This window comes from Asterias amurensis, chromosome 21 (genome assembly GCF_032118995.1).
Source record: "Asterias amurensis chromosome 21, ASM3211899v1".
In the NCBI taxonomy this organism is placed as follows: Eukaryota; Metazoa; Echinodermata; class Asteroidea; order Forcipulatida; family Asteriidae; genus Asterias; species Asterias amurensis.
In genome coordinates this window covers 11,301,102-11,324,373 of record NC_092668.1, presented here as the reverse complement: position 1 = coordinate 11,324,373, position 23,272 = coordinate 11,301,102, and the positions used below count along the sequence as shown (strand labels likewise).

Genomic DNA, 23,272 nt, shown 5'->3' with positions numbered 1-23,272 from the left:
TATGATTTGCAGCAATGTTCGGCAAATCAGGAAATAATAACCACGAGGGGCCGGGGGTCTGACAGGGTCTGACCATGATCAACCCGTCTACGATGACAGTTTTTGTACTTTAAAGCAATCGCACAACATCGGTAAACAGTATTGTCCAAGGTCCACACTTCGTGTATCACCATATAAAAAATAACAACCTGTGAAAATTTAGGCTCAATCGGTCACCAGAGTCGGGAGATAATGGGAAAACCTACCCTTGTTTCTGCACGTTTCGCCGTGTCATGTAAAAAAAACAAAAAAAAAAGTTATTCTCGACATCGAGAATTGTTTTAACGTTTTTTCAAAAAGTAAAGCATTTCATGGAATAATACTGTAAGGGCTTAAGTCTTTCACCATTACCTTCTGTAACCCCCTGTAAGTTATTTGTAAATCTGTTAACTTTAAAATAGTTTTTGTTCTGTTCAGGAAGTGTCTAATGGCGGGGAGTACGTTCGAGGATTTTAAAGAGGACACTACGGAACGAGAGGAAAAGTGAGTGTTTTATAGCCTGGGGCACCCCTGCCACATCACACCGACCATGGATGACTGCAAGGCTAATTTTTAGGCACAACCGTAAAAGTAGACACACACAGAAACCCAGCCCAACTATGATGAGAATTTTCCATCCACTTCAAATTACAGAAGTGTTTATTCATAGTTTCGTTCGACACTACCGCAACGCCCCCACGTCACTTGCCTGGAAAACTACTGCTACATTAATCGCCCAATTAGGCGTTGTTGATAATTTTATCCATAGCAATGCAAAAAACGCGCCGAGCAATTCTAACTTTGGGCTTGAATATTGTTACGCCAAACTTCCAATGACGTCAGAGAAATGATTCATTTTGGTTTATTTATAAAGACATGTGATTAAGGGAAGTAGTTTCTACTACGTACACAACACAAAACAATATAAACGTCAAATAAATAGATCAAGCGCATTCACAATTCTAGAAGAGTAGCCGACTAGAGGATTTTAAACTTACTGTATCGACTCAAGAAGAGTAGCTGTATATATTGTTTTCCAGTCGTGTTGGAAAGTTGTAGCAATTGTTTCCATTAATAAAACAGTCAGCTGGCGGTATAAATAAACAAGGTAGGCTATTTTCCCATCAATTATTATTATTGGTAATAAAGTAGGTAGAGAGGGCATACTCCTCCAAAAACTCCTCCCTCTTTTATCAGCTCAGTCGCTCACTGCGCAGAACAATGTTCATTATTGGAAAACCTAAAATTGATTTCACAAAGACGTTGTGGTCGTTGACAAAAGGAATGTAAAAGAAAAGCACGCCAGTCATTAAAGTTTATAGTAAACAAACCACGCCCTAAAATTTGATATTCAATGAAACGTGACAAACGTAAACAGTATTTCTCAAAATAAAGCCGCTAGATGGCGCCCTCCACTGTTGTCTCCATCAACTTGATCAAGTTACATGGGCGTAAATCTATCACAAAATCGAAGGAAAACGACACTTTTTTGAGTAATAACTTGGATACTTTCGAAGAGGTATGCTTAGCTCTATATAGGAATTACCAGGATCTATTCTGTTTTAATCTAATCAATGTATATTTAGACTTTTGGAGGCTTTTTCGATTACCTTAAAATATCAATATTGGGACTACCACAGCACACGGCATACAGCATACTGCACGTACACACACAGCACAGCCGTGTACATGTAGATTGTAGTTCCTTATGCGTGTACTGCATTGCTGTGGTGTGTGAACTGTCATACCCCTGCCACTGCCAGTATCAATGTGTGTGCTTAGTAGACGTCTTCACCAGTCGCGGGTTTAGGGATGGGGTTTTGAATTTGGTGCCTGCAATCAATGACATACAGCTGGCGAATATTTAGTTAGATCATTGGAAAAGTTTCCGTATGGCGCCACCACTTATTTATCTGATATGAGATAATATTGTATTGAATTAATTAACCATGAGAAAAAAATTGAGATATCCCTTTTTTGTAAAAATGAGTGAAAAAGTGGTGGCGCCATACGGAGTTACCCAGATAATTTTTCCAGTTTAGGAATTGCAGTTACTGAGTTAGGCCATGAGAATGAAAATGATACATTTGCGTCCACCGCCCGCATGCTCTGAAAGCTACCGCCGAAAAATTTCATTATTTTCACAAAATTTAATTATTTTCATAAAAGTTCAAATCATCGAACAGTGGCTATATTTACACATTTTAGTAGTAGTACTATACAAGACAGACATTCTGTTGCGATCGTGTTTGCGATCGTGATCGTTTTTATTTGCAGTAAAACACGCATCTGCTGTCGTTCATCTGTCGAGCGCAATCAACAAATTTGCACAAAAATATTCTGCGCAATTTTCAATTTGCGCTATGCAGATTATGCAAATTTGTGTATCGATCTCTAGTTTGCGCAATTTGAAGATTGCGCATCTTCGTGTGCAAATAATGAATAATGAAAAATGAAAAAAGCTTCACGTCATTTCAAAAATCCCGGACGCAAATCTAAAACTTTCATTCTCATTGCCTTAGTTTATTGCACTTGCACTTGCAGTTTCTGATTCTAAATCTAATACTTACCCAGTAACTGAGTTTATTCTAGTTACTTTCTGTGCGGACTGTGGTATGTTGAATACAATATATCAACAAGGTATTTTATACGGCAGTATTTGTTATCCTTTCAAGCAAAGTCAAGAAGGATAAAGACATAGTTGTTTTGTTTACTTAGTAAGACCCTGTTTGTTCACTAACTCAACTGGAGCGCTGCACTCGCCCCTTTTTTGGACACTATTAGTATTAAAGAATTAAATTATTTAATTTGTTAAGGGCTTAGATTCTGCATCTGGCCACCACTTTTATATTACCTACCAACAATCACCTACTGCTACACCTACTACAAATTTTGATGAAAGTAATATAGGCCTACATGGTTGGACCACCATGGAGGTAGAAATGGTTGGACAGACAACACAAGTATTATTAGTACTACTACACTTGCTACTAGTTGTTATCAATAGTTACGATTTAACAAGCGGATCAATGTGGTCTTAATGACTTTGGCAAAAACACAACTCAGAGGTGTCGGCTTTATCAGAGAAATTCTAAAAAAAACCTTTATAATAAATTAAAGAATGAATGTTTGAAACATGAATGATGCAGTGTCTCCTAGTTTAATGTTTACTTTCAAATATTCCTTATTTTTAGCGTAAACAAAAAGGAGTAAACGATGAGTTATTACGGAGGAGGAGGAGGCTATCCCCCAGCACAGGGAGGTTACCCACCTGCTCCAGGGGGTTATCCCCCAGCACCCGGAGGTGCTGGGTACCCACCCGCCCCAGGAGGTGGTGGTTACCCACCAGCACCAGGAGGTGGAGGCTACCCACCATCAGCTCCAGCGGGGGGCGGTTACCCTCCCGCCCCTGGTGGAGGTTACCCACCCGCACCAGGGGTTGGTGGGTATCCACCCGCTCCAGCACCGGGTTACCCTCCAGCTCAAGGCGGTTATCCACCCGCGTCAGCCCCAGGAGGGTACCCCCCGCCAGCAGCGCCTTCTGGGTATCCACCCGCTCCACAACCAGGCTATCCTCCAGCACCAGCTGTAAGTTTTTTTTATAAGATTCTGATAGGCCCTATTAATCTTGTCATTTAATCTATTTGAAAGTGGAATAATTATACAAAATTATCATAAATCCAGAACTGGATAATAATACAAAATAAGGATAGAAACTTGAGATCTTATTGTATGCTAGCTGTATTCATTCTAGCCTGAACATCCGACCTCACACTTCGAGGCTTGTGAAATAATCACCTTTGACCTTGCTATGCCTTCATCATGGTCCTGGAGATTCGCAGTTAAATCCCATGTACTTGTGTATACATAAACCAAAACCTGTCCTAATCCTTGCAAGTAAGAACAGGTGACTGGTCAGGCTATTTTCATGCAAATAGAAACTTTGTCAAGTTATTTAAAATTGTCACATGCATTGCCAAATTTCATTCACAGATACCATACAGTTTTTATTTGAAGCAAGGTTGAAAGGAACACGTTGCCTTCGGGCTGCGCTTTGTTGGGCGTTTTTGGGCTATGACAAGCGTTTGATGTAAAATGATTACGGTTGGAAAGATGTTAAAAAAGTAGAATATAATGATCTACACAAACATGCCTTAGAATTGCTTCACTTTTGCTAACTTTCTCGAAACAAAACGCTCCGCCATTTATGGGGGTCAAGATTTTGACTCCCATAAATGGCCGCCAAATTCACTAGTCTTATTTCCAGTCGCAGCCGTTGAACTATACGACTGAGCAATTATTAACAATTTTACGAACCCATTTGTATCTATCTCTTCCTCCATGGTTACTCCAAAAAAAAAAAAACAGTTCATGAACAAAAATAAAAGGGCCTACGTTGAATTAACTTTTTATTAATCTATCTAAGCAGCAAGTTCAGCCCACGTCCCGGGGCCGAGCGGCTGCCGTCCATCTGGCCATCATCCCCCGCGGCCAGACCTCCCCAGACGCAGTGAACTCCCCGTTCTTGCTCGTACGATGTAGGATTTTAGCAGGGCCAGTCTAGTAATGCGAACACTTTGTACACGAAAGAATGTCTAGTACCCGTATACTAACTAGCGAGTGGAGTTGAAAATGGACGTGTCATGACCTCCCACACCAAAACTACAGCTAGAGAATTCATCCTCTCAATAAAACATCTGCTCAGACATGTCAGAGGCGTTTACCGTGTTTACCGCGTAAGTATAGTATGCAATTGCGAGTCACATAGGCCTATACCCCACAGTTCGTTTTTAGATACAAAATTACAGGGACTTTACTTCTCTGTCCTTTCTCTATGCTGTTTGCATGTACGTATGTAGAGTCACAGGGCAACAGGACAGTGGTGTATATTACTAATACTAGTCCATCGCCATAAGATAGATGATGTCACTTGTCTTATTTGCCAACATGATCCTTTCTTCGGGGTATACATTCATTATTTTATAAAATAATGTTTATGTCTATTATGGAGATGTAATTCCTTGACCTTGGTCTTGGACAGTACTATTTGAGGTAGCTCCTGTTTACATTGCTCAGAATCATTTGACAGCAAAATTTACGGTGCGATGCATCTGAACAGGGAGCACATACTGCAAATGGTAGTTGTCAAGGAAAGCTAAAATAAATTAATACTCTTGTCCACAAAAATGAAGCTTCCATAGGTCCTTTTCAAAACCACGGCTTCGGCTATGGATTCGGCTTCAGACTCCGTCCCCTTGTCTGAATCCCTACGCAAAGCACGCTCAGTATTGTCCAAACATCTGCGGGGCCAAGCTAGCCCGAGCTGAATCCAAAGCCAAAGCCGTGGTTTCGAAAAAGGCCATAGTCTAGAAGAACTCTTTTCAAAAATTACAAAACAAAATCAGTAACGGGGAACAATTTTATTATTTTGTAACATTTTTGTATTGATACTTGATTCCCAGGTCACAGTGAAAGTTGGGTGGTGATGTGATTATTGAAGCCGTTATGGACAAGGAAGAGTACACGTACATCAAAGAAGTTTTCCTAGCATGGTTAGATGACAACCAGCTTCTTCGCAGGACAGGAAAACTCTGCTAATTAGGCCTGGGCGACCAGTGAAAATTACTAATCGACTAGTCGCACCTCCATCCAATAGTTGCGACTACGACACTAGTCGTAACAAAATTTTAATTATCACAATGCACTGTGGCAATGTGTGCCGCAAGCACAATATAGTCTAATTCAAGCGGAAAAGATTGAAGATTTGTGTCGCTGATGTCTGACTGTGTTCTGTAAGTAAATTATGTTGTCATGAATAGTCATGAGCGACTAAATTGGTAAACAGGTAGACGCAATTTTTTAAAAACTATTTTTGTAGCACGTTTAACCGAATAGTTGAAAACAATAGTCGCGACTCGACTCAGGATTCAATAGTTGGAGTGCAACACTAGTCGCCCAGGCTTACCGCTAATGGTGCAAGAATGGCCTCTATCCGCAGCCGCCATCCCCACCCCCCCCAATACCACCACCACCACTACTACCAACAGAAGAACTTGTAGCAAAACACAAATCCAGATTTTCCACTTCTTAAATTTAATTTCCATGTAACTTTCCACAATTTGGCTAAAAAATTGTCTGTACAGGTGTGCATAAGATATAAGGTCAGTGCATTATTAGCATTATTGGCAAGTTCTAGAGTTTGTATGTAGTCAAAGAGAATCTTTGTCACAAATTTATAGGAACTTTATAAAAAAATATGGACAATTTATTGAATGTTTTTACAATTCACAGCAGTACATGATGTATTTGCAAACATTAATTAAATTTGTCCTTTGTCAAAGAACACTATAGTCCCATGCAGTATCCTTAGTAATAGTTGGTGTATCTCCTCAATATTTATGCATAAAATAATAAACCTGTGACAATTTGGGCTAAATTTGGCAATATAAGCTGCAAGAAACAGTGAAAGAAAAACACCATTGCAGTATAGAAACAAGTCCTTTGACATGCCTCTCATCATGTAGACTTTATCAAGTGAGTTTTATGATCACAAATTAGTAATTACCAACGTCTAAGGTATAAAGTCCCTTTAGAGAGACCAATGCCTTAGATCGAGTGATTTGGTTGTAAAATGCATATGGTTAGAAAGGATGTTTTAAAAGTAGAATAGAATGATCAACACAAGTATGACTTGAAATTGGGTGGTTTTCCTTTAAAACTTTTACTTATTCGAACTAACATGGTCTGCTAGTCAACAATATGACTAGTTCTAAAACATCATTCTGACCATGCATTTCATAACAGGTATGTGGTTGAAATCAAAATATACTTGCAAGGGTTAAGGTTAAAAATTTGAAATGGCACTGTGTTTATCAAACTTGTTGCATCTATGATCCATGTCTCTTTATGAATACAGAATAAAGATATTTCAGATAAATTTATTTGAATACAGATTGTTTATGTTTTTGCATTTTGTTGTTCTAGTGTGTTTTTTGTTACAAAATATCGAAATCTCAAATAAATAATACAATAAATACGATGATTGTATAAACAATTGGCCATGTACTTCAAATTAAACTTAATCATATTATGTCGTTGTGATGAAAACAAACTCTGCTCACATCACATTCAATGATTTGTTGACATAAGTAATGTGCAAAAGAAAATAATAATAAGTTGAAATATTGACATTATGTGTTAATTTAGGAATAAGAATCTACTTGTTGAAAACAGGAAATATTGCCATTTGTAAAACCTGTTTTGCATAAATCATGTGTACATGAAAGTTGAAACTATCTGGAAATATATCCCTGATTTTACAAACAGTAACTAGGTAGTGTTACTCTATTTCCAGTACCATTCTGACACAACACATGTTGTCTGTAAAGGCTGGCTGGGTGGCAAAGTCATTTGTTGTGTACATCATGCTCCCCTGGTGTACATGTCATTCCTGTGATGTCGTGCCAACTCTAATGGTGGTCCAGAACAAGGTGCCTCAAGATCTTTTCAAATATAAACACAAACATTTTTGAAACAATTAACAAAATAAAAATTGGTTATTTGTACATGTATATGGAATATAAAACCCATGCACTTGATGTTGATTCATTAAAGTGACATTTTTGCAAATATTACCTACCTGCAGCCGATTTCACAAAACTTTACGCAACTGCGTGAGTCCACCTGCGCAATTTTAATGGCGCAAGTTGCTCCATAAACGTTGCACAAGTGGACTTACGCAGTTGCGTAAAGTTTTGTGAAATCGGCTGCTGGTCAAAGACATGATGTTATTAAAATTTGGGATGTGGCTGTTCAGTGTAAAGTTTTTTGGTAATGCAACGTTGGCGAAGGAGGCTGTTTACAAGTAACTACAATGAATGAAAGCTTAAATTTGTGTTTCCTTATTAAATGTTTGTTTACACATTTACTTTGTTTCCTTTTTTTGGGGGGGGGGCGGACAGATCAAAATATCATGTAACAAAACTGGACTGCTTTGACAGTACATGTGTATATTGTTATACATGCACATGCCCTTGACAGTATGAAATAATCAGTCTCTTACTGCCAAGTTTGAGAAGCATTCATCCGGCCTTTGTTTGCAGCATGACCTCTCCTGCTGTGTTGGCATCTCCCTACAATTGGCACAAACACACCAGCTTGGTTGGGTTTGATGAGGTCTCCAAGATGTTTATGCCAAGTCCTGGCATCTGCTCACATAGTACCTTTAACAAGAAATTCATAACCATTGATATAACTTATTAGTTCTCGACAATTTTATTTTTTATTGTTTGAAAGGTCACACTTCTTTGAAAGAATTCGGGTTGACTTGGGTACAATATCTTGGGTAAACTGTTAAAAATATACAAAAAACATTTAATAAATCTGTACTATTTTTAAAATGTACTTCTACAATTTTTACAAAAGTCCTCCCCTTCCCAGCCAGATAAACGACTCTTTTAATTGTAGCATCAAAGTAAATTAGGGTAAATTATGCCAAGTCATTAGGACGCTGGACACTCGATTCAAATCCCCACCCCCATCTATGCACCGAGTGAATATATCTACAAAATTACATGTAAACTAGTCATAGTACATGTACATTTATGTACTCTCACAACTCAGTGCTGCGGCTGTCATGGCTGTGAATTTACGTGTCATGTCCACAATAATAACTAACAATAACATTGCATTGGGTATAAACAATCACGGTCCGTTCTCTCTCTCTCGTCGGCTAGTCCATGTCCCACTACATTATTCTTACCCTGATTGGCGAGGTGTCCGTTCCTTCTTTTTGGACGTGTCTTCAATCATCTCTTTGCGTAGAGCAATGAGCTGAATCTGTGTTTTTCGGCGATCCATTTTGACAGCAAAATGGTGTGTTTACATTTCACACAACGTCGTATGGTAGAGAACGGTATGTTACCTCGTGTTCTTCTGGTATGTTTACCAGGCCATTGGCTACGGCGCCAGCCTAACTGCTGTGCATCGCGCATAAACGGACGATCGTTTTGACGGCTTGAAAAACGTATATATTTTGCGGGCCATGTTTCGGGGTCAGAGGTCAGTGTTTGTTTTTTTTAATTACCATTCACTAATTACAACACATTAAATGTGTTTTATTGCAAGAACAACTCTTAATAAGTACAAGGAACACCCTCAAACGTGAAATTTTGTGAAATCTGAAGGCAACGTGTTCCTTTAAACAAAAAGTAAGATCGGAGGTACGTTGTTCAATTTGTCATTCATTTTTTTACTGTTTTGTTTATACTTTCCAGGCTCCTTCTATGCCTATGCCGAGTGCAGCTTATAGTGGCGGTGCTGGTCTTCCATATGGTCCAACGCCGGGGCAAGCTCCAGGCATGGGCTTCGCAGTAAGTAGTCTTTGTGTTTTCCATGCTTTGAGATTAGTCTTACAGAGGCATTACATTTATTTCAATTCAATTCAGGTTATTGATCCTATAATGAAGGAAAATTTACTTTCTTACTAGTCTATACACAAAGTAATTACACATGTATACAAAAATAAGCTAAATATAAGTTAGATTTCGTAGTCGAAATTAACTAACGACTGGGCTGATCATTGAGAAGATAGACAAAGTATGGTATGAAGGAGTTGATGTACTGTTTGTTTTGTATGAAAGTGACTGTCATCTCCTACAACTCCTTTGTTTTGAGCAACAAGCCCTAGTATATTGCCTCATCTTCCACCTCTGGTACCTCGGTTCGATTTCTACCGAGGGCACTTCGTGAATTAGGTTTGACTGCGTGGGTTTTCCCTGGAATAAGTCTCGGGGGTTTTCCTCACGCATCTAAAACTGAAATCTCTTTCTTGTCTTTCTCTCCATTGGGTTCTTAAAGATGATTTTTGGCCGATTTTACCCACAAATTTTGATTTAAAATTCAATAGGTATTTTGATGGGGGTCGAGAAAGTAACAAGCTTTCATTTGAGCCATTGCTCGAAAAAGCCCGCCAATTATTAGTGGCAGTGAAATAAAGTGCTCAAAATGAGTTTTTGATACTGAATTGTTAAGCTACTTTTACGATTCCTCTTTCAGCAACCTGAACCGTCTTCAAGTTACAATGATCCATACACAAATCATTCCGGTTTCACCGTAGGTTATTCTTGATTATAACAAGAGGCTTTTCCAAACTGTGTTTAGGCTTTTGCAGTAGTGGCTATTTGCAGTGTTAAAGGGAAGGTACACGTTTGGTAATAACTCAAAACAAATACGAACTTAAAAACTGACTTGGTACATGTAATGAGCATTGGAGAGCTGTTGATAGTAACAAACATTGTGGGAAACGACTCCCTCTGAAGTAGCATAGTTTTTGAGAAAGAGGTAATTTGTCACTGAAATATTAAAAGACTTCTAGCTAGAAGTGTTTTATTCCTATCTGAGAGCACACAAATTCATCCAACAAGGGTGTTTTTTCTTTGTTTTTTCATAATTTTTGTTGTAATTTCGATGACCAATTGAGCAAAATTTTCACAGGCTTGTTATTTTATGCTATCATGGGATAACACCAAGTGAGAACACTGGTCTTTGACAATATTATCAAACATGTACAGTGCCTTTAAAAAGTGGTTTGGAAATGTTCTTTGCTGTGCATTGTGGAATTTCTTTTTGTCTAAATACCTGGAACAGTTTAACCATTCTGATTGGCCAAGAGGAGACCATGTGGCCATGTTTAATTTTTTGACCTGACCTTATTAAGTCAAAAGAGGGCGCAAATGGTAAGGCACGATTAAGTTTTTATGACACATTATTTGGCTTGTGCAAGTTTGAAACTTCTGTGTGATTGCTTAAAACTTTAGAACACAAGTTTGAAACTTTTGCAATGAACTATTTAGCGCTCATCACATTATGTAAATTCAATGCAGAATCGAGGGAAGCTGAGGCTAAACTGTCAAATTTGTTCTCAATTTTAATTTTTTTGAGGTTTTTAACAGAAGGTATTTATGAATGGGAACTACAGAGTGGCTCAGTCTTAAACGTCCGTTTTAAACCTTGGAGGGCCGTGGTCAGGGAATAAACGACCTCACCTGGTCATGACCCTGCTGGTTTGAAAGGGTCCTCTAAGACCTCATGACCTCTTTTACTCTCTTACTTTGTTTTGCAGTGATTATTCTGTTAGCAATGACTTTGATTTTGACCTGTATCATTTAGCTGCTAAGCAGGAGACATAATAAGTTTTTCTGCTTGGCAAAAATGAGTAGGGAGTAAGACTTCTGCTATGCAGCTATATGAAATTACAACCTAATTGGCATGCCGTGTTATTGTTTCAATTTGGCTGTTGATTTTCCCCAGGATATTACAATTATTGTTTGTTAAGCCTCCTTGGTACAATGTGAGTGTATTTTAATTGGAAAGTGAACACATTAAATGTAAATTACTACAATATCCCACTGGAATAAAACCTGAAATAACCTCAAAATATTATCATTATTGATTTTGATTGTCGATTATTAGGGTGTTTATATTGATCCTTATAGATAATTATTGAAGTACATGAACAGAGAGTTAATGCCAAACATTAATTCCAGTTAATGCCAACTTTGTTTCCAGTATATTGAATAATTTTCACGATGTTTCTTTGAAATGTTCAATAGGCCTATTCGCCTTATTAATTTTCTATTGGGAAAAAACCTCTAATATTTATAACCTTGAAATCCTCTGTGGCTAATTACAACTGGTACTCTGTATGTTAATGTGTCACAATGACCAACCCTTAGATACAGCATGATGTTGTGTTAATGATTATTTCCTGGTAGTCTTCTTGTCACTGCAATGCATGAGCAACCTGGTCACACTTGACTGCATTCTGTTTCAGATTAGACTCGGAAAATAGTCCTTCCATAATTTTGACTTAATAAAGGGTGATGAGTTTACAACCGCCTGAATGGATGCCATAACACTTAAAGATTTTGCCTTTAGCCAACTGTTTATGCAAGATCAAATTTCCAACATGTTTGCACCCCTCCAGTCGAAGGCACTAGTTTTTAAGACGCACTAGAAACCCTTCCAAATTCCTAAAAATTCATTGCATGGTTTTGTTTGCATTTCATGGATTGAGCCCTGCACATCAAGTAATCCTCCTGTCTTTCATTGAATGTCTTTACTCTTTTTCAGGGAGCTGCATATGCTGCGACAGCTTTCCGCCCACCCTCCCAACCTAATTACGCCCCTGCCCCTGCCCCTGCCCCAGGTGGGCCACCTATGCCCTCACCCATTTACAATCCACCCCCAGCACAAGTGGCAACTGCTCCGCCACCAGGCCCCGCACAGGTAAGAGGGATTTTGGTACATGGTGGATTTGGTCCAGCATGAAATAAAACTTGTTATGTTTCAGCATGTTCTTGTATCTTGTATTGCCCTTAGCTTTTTTTAGTGACTGTCTCAGCAAGGCCCAGCTAGCTTGTTATTTCACCAGTCCATCTCCTATTATCACTGGTCTAAATTTCAAATGAAAAAGGGAAGCTTTTCAATACTAAACTAGCCAGCTGGACCACTTGCGGTTGATTTCAACTGGTTCTAAGGTGTTTTGACTACTATTGACCCCTTGCACCCACGTCACACGCGGCGACTGTGCCATGCTAACCATTTTGGTGGTTATTAGGTTTAAATATAAATGTTGCGTCGCTTAAAATGCGCACTTCACTGAATAACGCACAGTTACTTTGCCCACCAGTATGGTGGTTCCAAGATTATTCTGATGATGACTTCAGGTGAAGCTGGTCAAGTGGACCAATGTTTTTATTTGATGAAGTGTGGAGATGCTTTACCTTTGCTCTTATCCATGTAGAGGTGCTGTCTGGCATGCTTGCAAGCTGCACTTTCTTCTCTCTTAAATGTTTATACCTGCACAAATACCAAGAAATATTTAAATAGTAACAAGTTCTTATGTATAGTGCTTTTTACAAAAAATTATCAAAGCGTTTAACATTAGTGCCCTGGGCCCAATTTCATAGAGCTGCTGAGCACAAAAATTTGCTTTGCCTTGGTAAAAACAGGATTACCAACCAAATTTCCATTGGATTTTCAGGATATAAGCAAACGACAGCTGAATACCAGTATCAAGCAATACGCAACAAATGAAAATTTGGTTGGTAATCCTGTTTTTATCAAAGAAGAAATTTCATGCTAAGCAAATGTTCGCGCTTAGCAGCTCTATGAAATTGGGCCCTGGTCAATGGGTCAATATATTGTGTGTAATCTTTCTAAGCTCCCTTGGGAGTATACAGCCCAAGGCTGCCGAAGTGCTCTGAAAGCTTTGTCAAACACAACATCAACCTCTATCCTCACAATTAAGCCACTTTCACACGAAGCAACTTAGAAAGGGTCTCTTGCTAAATTGAAGCATGGTTGTAAGATGTTACAAATTGTACCTCGTGTGAAAGGACAACAAATGTTTCTGCTGTCCAAGTTCTCTTGCAAAATCTAGGCTAACATTGCTACATTTTACAACCATGCTAAAATTAAACAAGGGACCCCAGGTAAATTGGTGTTGGTGTGAACATCACTTTTTAGTAAAGCTTTTTGCCTAGGGGCACAAGTGTGATGACCGGGATTTGAACCCACAATCCAATGCCCTCAACCACCAGAACTTGAATGTGATCATACTCTTAATTTGCTCGGCTATGACACCCTATCTGAAAGTTATTGTTGTAAGGTCAATGTTTAGTCACCACAAATTTGACATCTTGTGCTATTTTTGTCGGAGAATTTGTATCGTGTTTAAAAAATCTGTCTTATTTTACGGTCTAGATGCTGAGCAGGCTTTGACATGTCGCTGAATAGATCAAGATGTTGATGTGGTATATCTACCCAAATTTACAGTTATGATCAATATTTAGATAGATAGTTTATTTCAATGTTGCCATGATTAAATACATTATGTAAGATTTGAAAATTGAGGTAGACTCTAGATGAAGTTGTCAGTCAAACTTAAGGCCTAAAATAAGCCAAGGCACCCTCGGCGATTGCTGTGGTGTCCTTCACAATTTTTCAATAAAAATTTACATTTTTCTCATAGAGTGACCCTTTCCAGAGGAAACTTGCTATGCTCCTTCAAGAGCAAAGTTCAAGACCTGAAACTTTTTTTAATAACCACAACTCGTCAGTAAATGTTATTAGTGAAATTGATTGAAGTCATAAATGAAAATTTGTTATTTTTTTTTGCTTTTTGCAGGCAGCCTCTGCACCTACTCAGCAGATGGCTAACATGTCCATAGCATCCACTGCTGCCAAGAAGACTGTTGTTAAGCGGGTGTGTATGATAAAAAATTTTGTACAGTAGGCGTGTCAAAATTCAACTTAACCAAGACTGAAGCCCAAGAGTTTTGTTTTTGTAATAAACAAACCGCGCTGGTTGGCATGGACGGTCACGTTAGTAAAACATTCAATCATGTTATATGTTTTTACCAAGGGCAACACTTTCTGCAAACTTGTAATTCAATAAAAAACAGGTCCCATGATTGGTTACGTTGTTTCCAGTAAATTCTGCACTGTGTTGGAAAAATTGTGTGACATTGTTACAAACTGTGGCTATCCGTTTTGGTTTTGAATTTATGGCCTACCATAGTTTTCCAACCACGGTTCGCAAAAACTTGGGCTGTGACGTTGTAATAGAAGGTCTATAGCTATCTAAAAACTCTGACTATTCTGGTTTTTTTTGTCATTATGATCAGGGGACAGGAACTGTAAAAGAGAAAGCAAACTTTGACGGTCATAAAGAAGCTGAGATCCTTAGGAAAGCCATGAAGGGGATTGGTGAGTAAAACCCTGAAAGAAATTTAGGACAGCTTTAAAAAAAAATGTAAATCACTCTGCGTGACCATGGCCCAATTTCATAGCACTGCTTAGTGGCCGATGTTGTGCTTACTGTGCAATTTCTATTTCATAGCACTGCTAACCGTAAGCACACGAAAAGGCATGCTGACCTTCTGGTGCTTATCGCACAAAAATAAATGACGTCACAATGCAAATTCTCAGTAAACACGCAATATGGCCTCCCAATTTTTCTGCTAACCTGTGAAATATGCTGAGGCTTAAGCAAATTGTTCTGCTACAGTAAGCACGCAAAGCACCCACACTCTGCTGATCAGAAACATTAGAGCTTGAATCTGGTGCTCTGAACCACTCGGCCACTGCACGACAAATGAAGATAGTACTGACAGTAAGCTAGTAAATAAACAGTATCAGCTTAGCCTAAGTTTCACAAGACATCTAATGTGCTTCAACTTTGTGGAAAAAATAGTTTTTTGTGAGAGAAAGTAAATAGATCAGCTTTGTTAAACGAAAACAAATATGTTTTTATTATTCAGGGACGGATGAGAAAGCAATTATTGCTGTGTTGGGATCTTGTTCTAACGCACAAAGACAGAAGATTCTGATTGACTTCAAAACAATGTATGGAAAGGTAAGAAAGAGAGTTGTTTCATGTCTGGAATCACACTGAGGGTACGGAGTTCATTGAGATCGCCCTCTGTTACCCTGGTTTTTGGCCTTTGGCCCCTTTAAAGATTTCCCATAGACTTGAAGCTTTTTAAAAAGAGGTGCCCTTTGCAAAATGCAATTTCCAGACATGTTATTTATAAGCTGATCCTATACCTCAATTTACTGCCGTTTCATGATGGTTTAGAACTGACACAACTGCTGTTTCATGTATGATGTGTCCATGATACTACCTCAGTTTACTGCTGTTCCATGATGGTTTAGACATCCCACAACTGCTGTTTCATATATGAATTGTTTGTGTGCTTTCTCTTTTCAGGATTTGATCAAGGATCTTAAGAGTGAGCTGAAGGGTAAATTTGAAGGCGTTGTCTTGGATTTGATGGCAACACCACCACAGTTTGACGCAAGACAACTGCGGAAAGCAATGAAGGTATGGACACAGTTAAGAAAGCATTCAAATCTTGAAGACCAGTGTTTCTAGTTAAAGATATTGTACAGGACTGGTAGAGCTGACAAAAAGTCGGAGACAGTTTTCATGTTTTGTGTCATAGATTTGTTGTTTGAAGCTTCGCAGGGTGAAAAAAATGAGACGAGCAGAGTGTACCGTTTCAAACGCCAAGACCACATCGGCTCTTTTCAGAGACAACACTCACACAAAAGAGATACTATACTCCAATGTATCCGCAAGTTTACTATTTAGTGTTTATAAATCCTTCTTGTGATCGATTTGTTTTAATATTTTTTTTCTCTCTTGTTTAGGGTCTTGGAACAGACGAAGCAGTTCTGATTGAAATTTTATGTACAAGAACAAATCAAGAAATCCATGCCATCAAAGATGCTTACAAAAAAGGTTAGCAAATAATAAAATCCCTTCAAATTAAATATGTGGTAGTTGAACTTTTGGTTATCCGTTTCAAAGACGGGAAATAGTAAAATTAGCACTGATAAGCGTTGGGACATTGAAGTGGTTCTACATGTATGATTAAAATGATTGGCTATAGTGCTCCAGTTCACAATTATTCCTGATCATTTACAATTTAACAAACTGAAACAGATTACTAGTTATAAAAATAACTAAGTATGAATATTTGTTAAATTTGAAACTGAAAGTGAAACTGAAAGATAAACCTTACAATTGAATGGTTTCACAATCCCAAGAAGTATTGAAACACTGCGCTAAACAAACCTACAACTAAAATATTATAACATTTGTAAGGTTTACAGTAACACCATAATGATAATCTCTAAATAAATGAGTTGGAGTAGTTCTGAAAAGAACCTTATGGTGTTACCGCAAACCTTCCTATAATTATCGTACTTCCAAAGTTAAAAATCCTGTTTTAAAGAAACGTTACAGAATTGGTAAAAAACAAAACTCGTGAAGATCACAGATTTACATAAAACTTGCACGGTCGAATGATGATGATAGTAGAAAATATCCCTTGAAATATTTCTGTCTGAAATGTCATATTTGATGAGAAATAAATAATCTTACTTCACATTTGGAGTTTATTGCTCAGTGAGCGGTTTATTCATTTTTATTTTGGCATCGATGCAATGCAAAATTTGTTATCGGTTTTTCACTATTCTCTCGTGACCCAGAAGGTTGATCGATCTTAAACTTCTACATGTTTGTCAGTTTATGTATATGGTGGATTACATAAAGTGCTTACACTGTCAGCTGCTGTTTTGTTAGCAAAAACCACTTCTGTAATGTTCCGAGAAAATTATACTGATCTTTTTTAACCACTTGTTTTTCTTTCCTTGTTTAGAATTCTCAAGGAATCTTGAGAAGGATGTGATATCTGAAACATCTGGACATTTTCAGCGACTTTTGGTTTCTATGACCCAAGGAGCTCGCCAAGAAACTGACACAGTGGACATGGCTAAAGCAAAGGCAGACGCTCAGGTACAGGAAACATTTCGTCAAAGATTTTCACCGGTCGTGAATACAGCAGGGCTTGAAATTTACACTGGACCAAGTGTATTTTAATATCAGCAGGCTAGTGTATTTTAATATCAGGCCAGTAAGGTTTTGGGCTAGATTGCTCAGTTGTTAAAGATGCTATGTCAAATTTTTGGCCGATTTGACCCACACTTTGGAGTTTATTGAATGCTACGCACTGCCTTTTTTTTTTCAACTTACAAAATGGCCGCACAAACACACGCTAAGCAATGCCTGTTCAACTTATAAAATGGCGGCCAGTGCACCCTCTAGCTCTTATACATAACTCTGTGGTACAAGTAGTCACTAGTCAGAGATTTGGAGGGAGTTCATTCTATTGAGAATTCCATTGAGAGTTTACCTTTTTTTCCCACTGATGTTCAGGCATTGTGGGAAGCTGGAGAGAAACGATGGGGAACCGATGAGTCGCAGTTCAACGTGATCCTAGCCTCAAGAAGCTTCCCTCAACTCCGAGCAATCTTCGAGGAATACAGCAGGTTGGGCAAATACTCCATTGAACAGTCCATCAAACGGGAGATGTCAGGTGACCTAGAGAAAGGAATGCTGACAATAGGTAGGTAGAGTTAGACCCATGAGGTGTGTGGGAAGGGGAGGGGGAACAGTCCATCAAACGGGAGATGTTGGGCGACCTAGAGAAAGGAATGCTGACAATAGGTAGGTAGAGTTAGACCCATGAGGTGTGTGGGAAGGGGGAGGGGGAACAGTCCATCAAACGGGAGATGTTGGGCGACCTAGAGAAAGGAATGCTGACAATAGGTAGGTAGAGTTAGACCCATGAGGTGTGTGGGAAGGGGGAGGGGGAACAGTCCATCAAACGGGAGATGTTGGGCGACCTAGAGAAAGGAATGCTGACAATAGGTAGGTAGAGTTAGACCCATGAGGTGTGTGGGAAGGGGGAGGGGGAACAGTCCATCAAACGGGAGATGTTGGGCGACCTAGAGAAAGGAATGCTGACAATACCTATTGTGGGGGTTTCACCCATGGGGAATGGGGAGGGGAAGGGCGAGCATTGAAAAGTCTATTAAATGGGAGATGTCAGGTGACCTTTCAAAAGGAACGTGACAATAGGTAGGTAGAGTTAGACCCATGAGGGGGGGGGGAGTGGTGGCGTGGGGGGTTGGATTAAACAGTCCATCAAATGGGAGATGTCGGGTGATCATGACAACAGGCAGGTGGAGTTAGACCCTTTAGGGAAGGGGGGGGGTTAGGGAGGAGTTGGCAGGGGGAGTGTGAAGGTTGGAATGATGAAGATCTTACCTCATGTAGCAAAGGAAAGCTGTTCAATGTATGGTTTCTCGATGTAGAATGTAGTCCTTCACAAAGTGCGTCCAAGTTTCTAGGATGTGATATTAAGCAAGTCGTTTGTTTATTCCACAGTGGCATGTGTACGGAGCTCACCAAAGTACTTTGCAGAGAAGCTGCATAAATCTATGAAGGTAAAGACAAAATGAGCATTGAAAATTCTTGGGAAAAATTGAAACAAAAAGTTGTATCTTCTTGAAATGATCAACCAGGTGGCATTTTAAAATTAAACGGTGATGTGCCTAACCCTTGAGCGTCACTGAGTGACGTATATGAGCAATATATAAGCCATTATTGCTTTTACAATTATTTTTATTTTTTTGTAATGTGTTTGATATGTTTTGTCTTTCTATCCTTCTAGGGTCTTGGAACAGACGATGATACCCTTGTCCGTGTCGTCGTCTCTCGCTGTGAGATTGATATGGTTGAGATCAAACAAGAATTCTACAAAGAGTATAAACAGACTCTGGGAAAATTCATCGCAGTAAGTAGCCATCCCTTAATATTCAGTGTACCCTCTATAGAGAGCACTGTTCAGTTCAGTTCAGTTCCTTACTATTTTTCCCACACACATCATGCACCATAATAGCAAACATACAGTTGCCTTGCAGATGTTAGATAAAGCAATGCCAAGTTAGAAGGGAATTAAATAGAGAAATATACGGTAAACATTTACATGCATGTGTATGGAGGCCCTCAAAAAGCATGGCTTGTCTGGTATGACGTGGCCGAGCAGTTAAGAGCACCAAATTCAAACCCCCAGTTGTGACACTTTAAGCAATACACTTAACCATTGCTTCCTTTTTCGGATGGGACGTAAAGCCGTTGGTCCCATGTGTTGTGTAGTGCATGTAAAAGAACCCAGTGCACTTATCGAAAAAGAGAAGGGGTTCGCCCCAGTGTTCTTGGCTGTCATTTTAATTCAAATTAAAAAAACTTTAATCATCCTTTGCAGGCAATTACAATGGCTGTGGCTGCTAAATGTGCAGTAGCACCCTATGTATTGTGTAACCCCTTATAAGGTGCTACATAATTCTAATAATTTGGTCTCAGAATTCATAACTTTCAATAACCTATCTATCTGTATAAATGTACACATGTATATACTAAGCGCCTTGAGTACATTGTTGGTAGATATGTGCGCTATGACTTTGATATATATATGGACCCCCAGGAAAATACAAAAACGTTAGAGAACAGTTTTATTGAGGTTCCGCTTATAAAGAGTTCAGTTTGAAGTCGGGATTCTCATTTGAACTTTGTGTTTTATTTTGCTGTCCTCTTATAACAACTTTCAGATTTTAAAACAAGAACTGCCCTTGAGGGCCGACTAGGGCCAAGTCTCTGAAGACTTTCCCAAAATCACAAAATTCCGCTGTGGACTTTCTATCTCACGGAAACTCTTTCTACGGTGGAGTCTGCCCTATAACCTGCGAGGGCTGAACCCACTCGCCGGGTGGTTACAATCGACCCACTCTCACTCACTCTCTAAATCTCTACCGTTTCAACAAGCGACCCTGCTCGGTTGGAGTCATCGTCCATACTACTCTACATTCACTATATCCCTACCCACGAAACCTTCCCACAATTGCCACACCTACATTCCACATACCATGTTCATAATGTGCCCATTCACAAAACCCAAACCAAATATCATGACCAAATAAGGAATTCTCTGAACCTCGACCCCAGAACAATAAACAAACTTTTACTACGAGTAACACAACTTAAAACGGACCATGGGCTGCCTGACCAACTATCCGCGAACTGAAAAGACTAAAGAATTCCGCGCGACAAAAACTAAATGCTTTACAAAGTTCCACAAAATGGAAACACTTTGACAACCCTCTATACCCATAATTGGAAAATGCATCAATTCTAAATCTTCAACCATTCAACCTGTTCAAGATTTGTTTGGTCTTATTACTGTTTTCTTGTGTTTTTCAGGGAGACACATCTGGTGACTACAAGAGAATTCTTTTGGAACTTGTGGGAGGCGAGTCCTAAAAAAGCTGCCTTTTGAACTTTTCTAAAACACAATTCCTATTATATTAATCAGTGTAGTTTAACAAATCAATGTACTCTGTAAATTTATATTCATGGATTATGAAATGCCTTGAAAGTTTCTTTGTTTTTCACATTTTGTCAACCTTGACATCGATCAAGAAAAACATTAACCTTAACAAGAAGTTATTTCCTCCTTTCCACAAAGAGAATAGTTAATATATGTGATCAAGCTTTAATGAGTCATTTGTTGGAAATGTCAGTATGGAGAAACAAGCCAAATAATGGGGGTAAACATTTCTCAAATGTTTTTGTTGTTAAATTTCAATGACAAAATAAATTAACATTTTATATCATCAACTTCCTACCTTATAATAACATCCAAAAGGGGTTAGAATTAGCATTGGAATACAGTGTATATACCATTATTCACTTTACAATTCAAATTAAAATCCCTTTTCTCAGTTGTATTATCTTGCAATTATTGAATTTTCTACTTTCAAAACTGTTGAACCATAGGTGATATCAACATTGGGTTTTAACAGTATTAAGCATATATTATGCTCTTAGCTTTTAAAAAAAAAGAGTAAAGTTACATGGGTCGACAAATAACTCATTTCGCTTGATCTCATATGATCACATATGATTGTCCAAACTTGATTTGTTGCTGTGTTGAGTTTTATAATTATAACTCAGTGTTTAACTTCTTTGCTAACAATACTTATGGCATGTACAAAATGGGATTGTTTAAATAAACCTTAAAGGCAGGGTCTTTTTATTTCAACGCAGTGCTGATTTATTGGAAAAATTTTCAAGAAAGATACGAACAATAAAAGTCACATGTGAAAGTTTCAGCTGAATTTAGTTTATACTTGTTGAGAAAAAAAAACCCTATTTTTTTCTCATGACCAACAGAGTCAACTTGTCTTACTTTCTTACTTTAATTACAAGGTAGCCTGAACTTAGTCTGTATTAAATTTTATTTGGGGTAAATGTTTGAACAAATTATAACAAAAGTTATATCCATGTTCAGTGTATATTTTAGAAATTATAAAGCTTGTCTTACTTAATTTGTGTTTATTTTGGTGGTGGCTAAAAAAAAGGTCAATTCATGACACGACCTTTACTTTGACCTTTTAGCTTTTAGTGGAAATATGTCAGATTTTGCAGCTGTTTGCAAAAGGTGTTGGTACAACCATTTTAATGGGTTATCATTAAAGGCAGTGGACACTATTGGTAATTGTCAAAGACTAGCCTTCACAGTTGGTGTATCTCAACATATGCATAAAATAACTAACCTGTGAAAATTTGAAAATCGGTCATCAAAGTTGCGAGATAATAATGAAAAAAGAAAACACCCTAGTCACACAAAGTTGTACGTGTTTAGATGGTTGATTTCGAGACCTCAAGTTCTAAACTTGAGGTCTCGAAATCAAATTTGTGGAAAATTACTTCTTTCTCGAAAACTATGGCACTTCAGAGGGAGCCGTTTCTCACAATGTTTTATACCATCAACCTCTCCCCATTACTCGTCACCAAGAAAGGTTTTATGCTAATAATTATTTTGAGTAATTACCAATAGTGTCCATTGCCTTTAAGGTTGTTCTGATGCTGTGTTTCTGGGTGAATCATGAAAGAATTTATGTAGAAATTGTTATTCTTGATTGTTGTACAAAATCTCCATGATTGCAAGATGCAAAAGTTGGCAGCTCATCATCAGTAAAATGTATTTATCAATTATGAGATGAGATCATAAAAAAGTCAATATAAAAAGAGGATGAAATTTTAAAGAAGGATTTTTTACTTCTGAAGCACATCATGTCCTGCAATCCTAACATCTCCAATGAATGTGAACAAAAGTTATTAAAAATTATTAACAACGTTTAATGTACGGAAATTCTATGAAGTTAATTGTTTCACATTTCTTATGCTGCTGTATTTGTATTTTTCATCATTTATAATCAGAATGATCTTTGCCTGACTGTAACTCTCAGCACTTGAACTTGAAATCTCTGCCTTATTTTTTCTAAATGTCAGAATATTTCTGTATTTGTACAAGAAGAGATAAGAAGAATAAAATATATGCTATACAGATTTATAGCCGCTCAAGGGGTAATTTATTTGTTGATTGGTGTTTTTCACATTAAAGGGATGAAGCAAGGGTTGGTTGTTTGGGATAATTTATTAGATTATTTCGACGTTGAGTTTCTTCAAAATTCAGGTTTTATTACTACTAGTGTGATTATTTTTACATGTATATTATTCTGGTAAGGAAACAAAAGATTCCTCACAGGGGAACTTAATCACTGTATCTTACAAGCCTTCGGAAACCTGTAAACAAGGATGCTTTCTTTGTGAACCCAAAACACCAGGGTTTACCTACACTTTTTCAAAAAAAATTCTCAGCCGATTTCACGAAGTGCTAGGTTTAATTCTATCTCGGGTTAGGAAGTCGTCCTAGCATCGGATGGGTTCAATGCGTTCTAACGTCTATGGATACAGAACTTAGCTCGTCATTAGTCG

At 38.2% G+C, this 23,272-nt stretch overlaps 1 protein-coding gene and 1 long non-coding RNA gene across 4 annotated transcripts; one reads left to right on the top strand and one right to left on the bottom strand.

Moving 5' to 3' along the window:
* The first annotated feature begins 1,400 nt into the window (after positions 1–1,400).
* LOC139952920 (annexin-B12-like) lies at positions 1,401–22,843 on the top strand. 3 transcript variants are annotated; one of them, XM_071952236.1, is made up of 15 exons: positions 1,401–1,537; positions 3,213–3,606; positions 9,294–9,389; positions 10,075–10,131; positions 12,151–12,306; positions 14,210–14,287; positions 14,709–14,790; positions 15,345–15,439; positions 15,794–15,907; positions 16,237–16,327; positions 17,250–17,386; positions 17,807–17,996; positions 18,821–18,879; positions 19,107–19,229; positions 20,693–22,843. In XM_071952236.1, the coding sequence occupies exons 2-15, from the start codon at positions 3,235–3,237 to the stop codon at positions 20,750–20,752; spliced, it is 1,710 nt and encodes a 569-aa protein (XP_071808337.1). In that variant the 5' UTR covers positions 1,401–1,537; positions 3,213–3,234; the 3' UTR covers positions 20,753–22,843. The 3 variants fall into 3 exon arrangements, with proteins under 3 accessions (XP_071808337.1, XP_071808338.1, XP_071808339.1); XM_071952237.1 differs by lacking the exon at positions 10,075–10,131 and having other exon boundaries at positions 1,405–1,537; XM_071952238.1 differs by lacking the exons at positions 10,075–10,131; positions 12,151–12,306 and having other exon boundaries at positions 1,405–1,537.
* LOC139952921 (uncharacterized) lies at positions 6,230–9,268 on the bottom strand. Its single transcript, XR_011787922.1, has 3 exons — positions 8,780–9,268; positions 8,081–8,240; positions 6,230–7,520 (listed from the first exon to the last, which is right to left on the bottom strand). It is a non-coding gene; the product is annotated as an uncharacterized lncRNA (long non-coding RNA).
* Positions 22,844–23,272: the final 429 nt, after the last annotated feature.